Source organism: Mandrillus leucophaeus, unplaced genomic scaffold (assembly GCF_000951045.1).
Source record: "Mandrillus leucophaeus isolate KB7577 unplaced genomic scaffold, Mleu.le_1.0 Scaffold1465, whole genome shotgun sequence".
Lineage (NCBI taxonomy): Eukaryota > Metazoa > Chordata > Mammalia > Primates > Cercopithecidae > Mandrillus > Mandrillus leucophaeus.
The window spans coordinates 79,499-87,716 of NW_012101438.1; the positions used below are offsets into that span (position 1 = coordinate 79,499).

Sequence of the window (8,218 nt, forward strand, 5' to 3'; positions counted from 1 at the left end):
CTTAAACAATTGCACAAACATAATTAGCAGCGAGCCAAAGCCAAAACTGCAAAGCAAACACATATATTGGGGCAGAAAATAAGATAAAATGACTGATGGATAAATAAAATGGCATTTGAGGAAAAATGACTAAGGGAAGGAGCAATGAGGATGTCGTCAGGTGTGCTATGGGGGACTTCAAATGGACTATCTAGCCCGAGGCCTGATTCCCCGGATCATCTGAGATAGGGCAGGTGGGCAGAGGGGACCCTTACAGGTGTGCAGGAGCCAAAATGGTGCCAAGCAGTCTCTAATGTGGGGCCTGTATGAAGATCTCTCCAGGCTCCCCAGCTTGGGTGGGTTGAGCTCCTGCAGGGGAACTGGTGCACGGAGCTGCTGGGCTGCATGAAGCAGTGGCTCCGTGGCCACTTGCCCATCTGCTTGACTCCACCGCCTGTCAGGAAAGATGATGGCTCTTAAAACAGCCTTTGGCCAGTGTTAACTGCTCTGCAATGTTAGCAATTCTGTAGCTTTGATGGCTGTAGCGCTGATCACCATCTCGCCCTCTCTCACTGGTCGCTGTCTTGCCATTTCTCCAATAGCTGTCTTGCCCATTGCTGATCGCTATGTCCATCTTCTAACAAAATACCATGTCATGCTGTCTCTCGCTGTCCGGCTTCTCCGCTGTTTCCACTGACTCACTGCCACATCAAACGCTGCCTCTCACCATGTCCCCTAGGGTTCATATTTTCTGTACTTCCTCTCTTAAAAAAAGTAACATCAATTCCATTTGTTCTCGCTTTACATGGGCTAGATCTACGGCCCCAGCAAATACCCTAACACCCTGTGTTGACAACTTATTCATTATTGTATTAAGTCTAAATGTTCACATGCTTATCATATCATTTGTTCCAATTTAATGGTATAATTGTCATGTCAACTATTTGGATTAAGAACTATCAACCAGAAAACCACAGCCCTGACTAAATAGAGTATTTCAAGCTGTTTAGTTGGCATAACAGTGATGAGTCTACAGCTCATTTTCAAGATATAAATATTCTGTTTATGGGAGTAATAGCACCATTCACACAGTTAGTGTTTCAGAGCCTCCACTACATCTGACAGCATAGCAATTCAATAACACAAGGGTTTGTGTGCCAGCTTTGCTTGACTAATAATGGGTTTTTCCCTGTCTATAGGGAAAGCTGTACCTGTGCACATGACAAGAGCATCAGCTACCCTTTCTTAACTTTTTTGGAGGTAAATAAGTTGTTTGATCCAAAGCCATATTATGCAAGAATTTCCTGACTCTAATGAAAGCACTTGGAAAATCCTTAAATGATGTTTATGCAGAAATATAACCAAAAAGAAAGGCAAATTCATATATAGGAAAATAACCAGTGCCCTCTTCGTGTTACGTGAGGTCCACCAGTATCACCTGACCCCAGCTATTCGTCTGAGCCCTGATGTGTGTTACAATGTTACGGGTTCAGGAGGGGTCATTCTTCTTGGCAAGTTAGGTGTTCAGAAGAGCCAGTAGCCCTTTAAGTCTCAGTTATTTGAAATTCATATTATTGAGTCCCCATAGGAACCTCCATAACATTGATTCATGACACTCCCTGGGAAAGCTGGGAAAGGTGACTGACTGAAGTCCATGGTGTTGAATCATCCTCATGGTTAAAAATCACCTGCTCATTAATGGCATTTTGATTAATACTTACTGGGAAAGCATTTTTTAAAAAATTTTGGCTCATATTTGAAACGTCTAGTCATAGCTCTTCCAGAATCACTTTGTCTGCAATCATTTTATTGCATTTCTTTGAAGACCTGATGATCTATCAAAACCAACAGCCAATATTATTACATTGCTGTTATGTTGGGGAAAGCTGAATGTTGGGAGAAACTGAGGCAGGGCTTGCATGTCTTACATAATGTAAAACAGTCTTGGAACATGTCCGGGGTCCAGGGTCTAAAACCCCTTATGGCCTTTGGAACACCAAGCTCTGTGCTAAAGGGTAGAAGGCTACCCTGATGTACCATAATCTAAGCCCAGGGCATAAAATCCCTAGTGGCTTGGATAGAATCCAGGGCTCATGGCTCTGGAATATATCTACACTTGCTGGCTCCTTTCTCCTTGCTCTCCCAGGATTGATTGTATTTTGAGTTAAAAGAACCTGCTCTCCATTATCTCAACTAGCAGAGCAAATGCTAAACCATCACAGGTGTAAATCATGTATTTAATGCAATGCGCCCTTTTGACCTCCACATTCTCACCACCTGTTTCTTTGTTGGATTACTAATAAATAGCATGGGCTCCCAGAGCTTGGGGCCTTCGCAGCCTCCATACACTAGCGATGGCCCCTGGTGCCCACCTTTCTCTCTCAAACTGTCTTTTCTCAATCCTTTGACTCTGTTGGACTTTGTCACCCCTACGACCCGGTGCTGGGTCTGATCACCCCAACACTGTTATCGTTGCAATGTGATCATCAGATGTAACCCTTGCAGTTTACTCATTGTTATCATTTTTACATTTCCAGGGCTTCCTTGACAATGGCACTGATGTGACTCCATCCAGCATCCATTGTTGTGAGAACTCTATTTGGCATATCGTCACTGAACATAATGGAGACTTTCATAGGATATAATGGTTAATATTCAACATTAGTCAAAATTTGCTCTCGGCCTACCCTTGGAGCTCCACTGAGTTGGAAAAATATTTTAGGTAGGGACTAGCATTTGGTAGAATTTTAAAAATAAAGGCTACAAAGAAATTTTCTGTAGCAAGAGTGAGAAGTATATGTGGTCCAGAATGCCATTATTTTATGGAATGTTTCAAAAAATTTTAAATGTATTTAATTTAGAGAAGAATTTTAGAAATATGCATATATTGCATATATGATAGAATAAATGTACTTAAATATGAATACTATATATATTTGTATCCAACGTTTTATTAAAAACATATGTATACGCTTCTATGTATCTTATATACACATATGCATAGTTTTCTATAAAGAAGGTAAATTTTAATTTTTTATTGAAATAGTAGTTTTAATTTTGTCTTTGATTTTCTTTTAATAACTTCATAATTTGATTACTGAATATTCACATTTATACCACCAATTTAAGAAAAAATACATGTGTGTACATGTAGGTAGAGGTGTAAATACTGTATCAGTAAGCTTTTATGCATAATGATTGGTAACTGGTTAAATACACAACACAGTGGCTGATAGTATACATTTGTTATCATGTTCATGGACGCTCATGTTCACAATCATCTGGCTGATCAAGGAAGGGCTCAGCTGAGTGGTTCCTCTGCAGGGTACTGAGCTTATCGTTAGCCTACAGATATCAATGATCTGAGGACAAAGCTGAACAGCAGTGACTACACATGACACAACATTCTTGTGACAGGTCTCAGGAGTGAACAACATCCCAAACCAAACCTCACAGTTGAATTTAAGTCCAATAATTTCTAACATAGCTTCAGATATTGAAAATATATTCCTTTAGTTCAGTGAGTACAAATTTTCAATAAAATGTTTACTCCATTTAATTATAGAGGTGTTTTATCATTCCATGGACAAATAATTATGTTTTCATCCTTTAAAATCTTGAAAATATTTGCAAATGTAAATTTGCATGAATAAAATAAAGTTGGATATGTTTTCAACATGGGACTTTAAATATAATTTTTAAAATGCTCTCATTGGGGGAAAGATCATTTTACCTTACGTAAATATCATTTTTTGCCTCTCTTGTGTCCTATAGAGTGGCCCAATAAGAGGTCCTCCCATGAGATTTGGAAGTCACAAAAGGATGACTGAATATTCTCCAGTGGTACCTAAGAAAGACACAGGGACAGAGATGAGTACTGCAGAAACACCTGGAAAGATGCTGTACGAAGGTGAGCGCATCAGCACCCCTACCCCTAAGCTTCCAGACAGGACTGAGGGCCACATGCTTAGATAGCCCATCCTGCAGGGGCCGATGCATTCTGTTTTCTGAGGTAGCACCAGAGAATCCTGCTTCTAGTATCAACTTTCATGACTACTATATCCTTGACTTTAAAAGGTTGTAGTGTGAAAGTTAATTCTAGGAATTGAGTTATTCTTATCATACACAACAAAGCCAAGAAACCAGGAGGGAAAGGCACTCAGGGTGCAAAATATTGTGCCTAGAATGCAATTGAAATAGGCCCTATTATCCCAGGGAACTAATGTTTATGGGTTTTGAATAAACATAGAAATTGACTCCCCCAGTCTTAAAACTCAAGATAGTTACATTTGTCTTATCTGAGATCTTTTCTCAGGAAACCAACCATCAGGCCTCTCAGATACTATCAAAGGAGCTGAACCTTACATATCACTGAATTAGGACAGTGAGACGCCAGACCCTTCACCCATTATGATTGCCTAACTGACCTCCTGCTTCCTGTTGACCAAATTATCTTCCATACCCCTCTTTAATTCCTGTGTTCCCACATTTCTTTCCTGCTATATAAACCCCTAATTTTAGTTGGTCAGGGAGATACATTTGTGAATGGTGTCCCATCTCCTCGGTTGAAGCACCTGATTAAAGCCTGTTTCTTGGCAATGCTTGTTGTCTTAGTGATTGGCTTTCTGTGTGCTGAGCAGCAGGATCTTCACTGAATCCCTGGTATTTCAGTAACAAAATTCTCTGCAAGCTTCACTGCTTTGGCTTCTTGTAAACTGAAACCAAATTGATCCATAACTTCTGAGATAACTTGATATAATTCTAGGATTCACTTTGTCCACCACTGCTTAAAAGTGTGAGCTTGCCAGCTCCCAACCCTTCCTAGTGCCAATGAACTTTCTCAATGAGCCATAGGTAACATTTTCCCTTTTTCATAAAATGCTAACTTGCTCTTCGTTCTCCCAATATATTGAAGACCATAGAGTTTTCCTGTATGCCCCATTTGGCAAATATTTCTATGCAAATAAAACATTAAATTTAGAGATTCATCTCTACATTTTATGTGGATTTCAGTAGTTTAGACTCTAATTCTCTGTATTAAGACAGTTCCTCCTTAGAACATCTATAGTGGCATCTTCCCTGTTATATGAATTCCAACTGAAGCCATAAACTAGACTACTCAGGTGTCATGATCTCTGTCTTCAGTAAATCAGGAGAGGCATTGCTATGTCTGTGCAGCTGGGGCTGAGAAACAGAAAAGAATTCGGGTACAGAGGTGACTTCATGTCTCCCTCTACTGACACCATCAGAGTGTGGTTGCATCTGAGGAACACTCTCAGCCCATGGAGGCATCAGGAGGAGCAGCTGGCGCAGCCCAGCCTCACACATCTTCTTCCCTGGGGGTTTATGTTCGGGTGTGTAACACTGTGAGAGGGTAACTATTATGCTGTTGACAGTAATAAGTTGCAAAATCTTCAGGCTGCAGGCTGCTGATGGTGAGAGTGAATTCTGTCCCAGATCCACTGCCGCTGAACCTTGATGGGACCCCACTTTGCAAAGTGGATGCAGCATAGATCAGGAGCTTAGGGGCTTCCCCTGGTTTCTGCTGATACCACGCTAACCAGTTGCTAATACCCTGACTTGCCCGGCAAGTGATGGTGACTCTGTCTCCTACAGATGCAGACAGGGAAGGTGGAGACTGGGTCATCTGGATGTCACATTTGGCACCTGAGATTGGAAACATAAAAATAAATGTCCACACAATTAATCATGTAGTAAGAGAATTTCCCTGAATAGCCAGGCAGTACTGACCACACTGGGCTGAGTAAACTGCTAGTGTTCCTGTTCCTTACCTGGGAGCCAGAGCAGCAGGAGCCCCAGGAGCTGAGCGGGGACCCTCATGTCCATGCTGTGTCCTGAGTGGTTCTGACTCCTACATGAAATGTGACCAGCCTATTAATAAGTCTTCAGGACAGGAGGCTGTGCTCTGGGAACATGCAAATGAGCAGGGGATGGGGCAGGCTGGGCCCAGCTGCAGGACTGGCTCATCTCAGTAACTCAACAGTGGTTCAGTGTCTCCAGGTGTCCCAGGTCAGACCAGGGTAGCACAAATGTTTCTGCAGAGAATGTGTTTCTACTGGGGACTATTTTGTTTTGAGAAACATTTTTTAGGTATTTTTTTGACAATTTGAAATATTCCACAGGAGTCAATGGAGTGATGTATTTCATTAGTGTACGGGGATTATTTAGGAGAATATTCTTGTTTGTAGGAAACACATAGTAAAATGTTAGACGGTAGGTTTCTCAGGTCTTCAAAAGACTGTCATATGATTCCAGTTAGGGAAGGGGGTGATTGTGCTATGCTCGCAACGTTTCTGTGAGTTTAACATTTTTCCTTTCTAAAACAATTAAATATAAAATTTATTGACATGATGCTATATATATTTGTAAGTGTTAGGTAATGGTGTTATGCCATTGTTCTTACCAGTAGAAGATCAAACAATTTATTAGAGATACACAAAGATGATACCGTGCTTCTTCAATGAACGCAGCACTCACAGTCCCACCATTATCAAGAACAACAGGTCTTTTTAATACCCAGAGACCAAATGGACTGCACCTGTGTAAAACTTTTGTCTCTCTAACTTAAGTACTAATAGATTACTTTTGACTGGAAGACTTAGTGATAAACAGTTGTTTAACACTTTTTTAGGTTTTTTATATATTACATACTCTATTCTTCCAACAAAGTATGCTAAAGAAAAAAATGTTATTAAGGAAACCATGAAAATGAGAAAATATATTTACTACTTATTAAGTGCTTGCTCACAGGTGACACACACAGAAGAAAATATAAGTGGATCTGCAAATTTTAAACCCAAGTTATTCAAGGGTTAACTGTACCATGATGAATGTAGCAGTCCCCATCTGTAATCTAGGGCTTTCCCTTTGCTGTACCTCTGCTAACTTCCAATGACCATATGTTCTTTATGCTCTTATGGTCTTATGTTCTTTATGCTCTTGGGCAGAGAATTGCCTGCATGCATTTCTGGCCAGATGGCCTGGAATATGTATCTCTTAGGAAAGTTTTATGGTTTCACTGTGTCCTCCAGAATCCAAAGTTAATTCTCAGAGTAATGATATTGCCAGGTGGGGCCTATTGGGATGTGTTTAGGTCATGAGGGTGGAGCCCTCTACTAGTGGAATATATCAGTGCCACTATAAACAAGAATTATAGGGCTGGGATCTCTCTCTCTCCTGCTCGTCTGACATGTTAAGACATGGCCCTCCTTCCTTTGAAGAACTCAATGCTCCAGGCATCATCTTGAAAGCAGAGAAAACAGACCGTGCGGCTGATCTTCACTTATCCTGAGTCAGGTGGTTGTTGATGTGTCTTTTACCATTCATCTTCTGTTCCCTCCCTCCCTTTCCTCCTTTCCTCCCAGTGTAAATCTGCTACCTAACAGGAATCCTTATTGCTGGCGGACCCAAACTAAGATAGTAAAAACAAAAAAAATCCTTAATCTTTTGTATGGGGGTGTTTCTCGTCTGAATTCTTACCATTTCTCGTTCTTTGATATGTAGGAATATTCGGGAAGCATCTAATTTTTTTTTTTTTTTTACTAATCTATTTTCGATTGAATTTACACTGTGTCTTTTTTCCCTGTGTGTTAAAACAAAAAATTAAGTCATAAGCCACCAACCTACAGAATGGACTCCTCTTTTGGCAGAGAGAACATCCAAGAAATCTGAAAAACTAGGTTAGGCCATGACTGGCAGGTGGGTTTAGATGTCCCTCATTATACTCTCCTCCCTTTGGGGTTCAGACACGACTGACCAGCATTATCATTACAACAGAGATCTTTAGACTGACAAAACAGACGCTTTGTAGCAATAAGATACCATACTCCAACATGACAGAGATTAGGCCCTGAAGAAAATCTAAATATTTTCCCCTAAAAATATTTCTTTGACATATTCTGAAGTGGCCCTGCAAAGCTGCCTGTTGTGGGCCCAATTTGCATTCTGCAGAGAATCTCCTCCTCTTACTATATCTTTTCCAAAGAGTCTGACATTTCTTCAAAGGTCTGATAAGCAACATTCACCATCTACTTTATTTGCTGCCCATAGGATTTATCTGCATGACAAGAACCTTGGCTTCCACACCCTCTTATCTAAACTCAAGTATTTCTTTATAATGAATCAACTCTTTAGGCAGAGCTTAACTCTTTCAACCAGGTGCCAATCAGGAAAGCTTTGAAGCCACCTGTGACCTGGAAGCCCCTGCTTCAAGCTCTCC

At 40.6% G+C, this 8,218-nt stretch overlaps 1 gene segment (V, D, J or C); it reads right to left on the minus strand.

Moving 5' to 3' along the window:
• Positions 1-5,323: 5,323 nt before the first annotated feature.
• LOC105535471 lies at positions 5,324-5,850 on the minus strand. The segment is given in 2 exon segments: positions 5,324-5,646; positions 5,772-5,850. Coding segments are annotated over 2 exon segments (378 nt in total).
• Between the last annotated feature and the right edge of the window lie 2,368 nt (positions 5,851-8,218).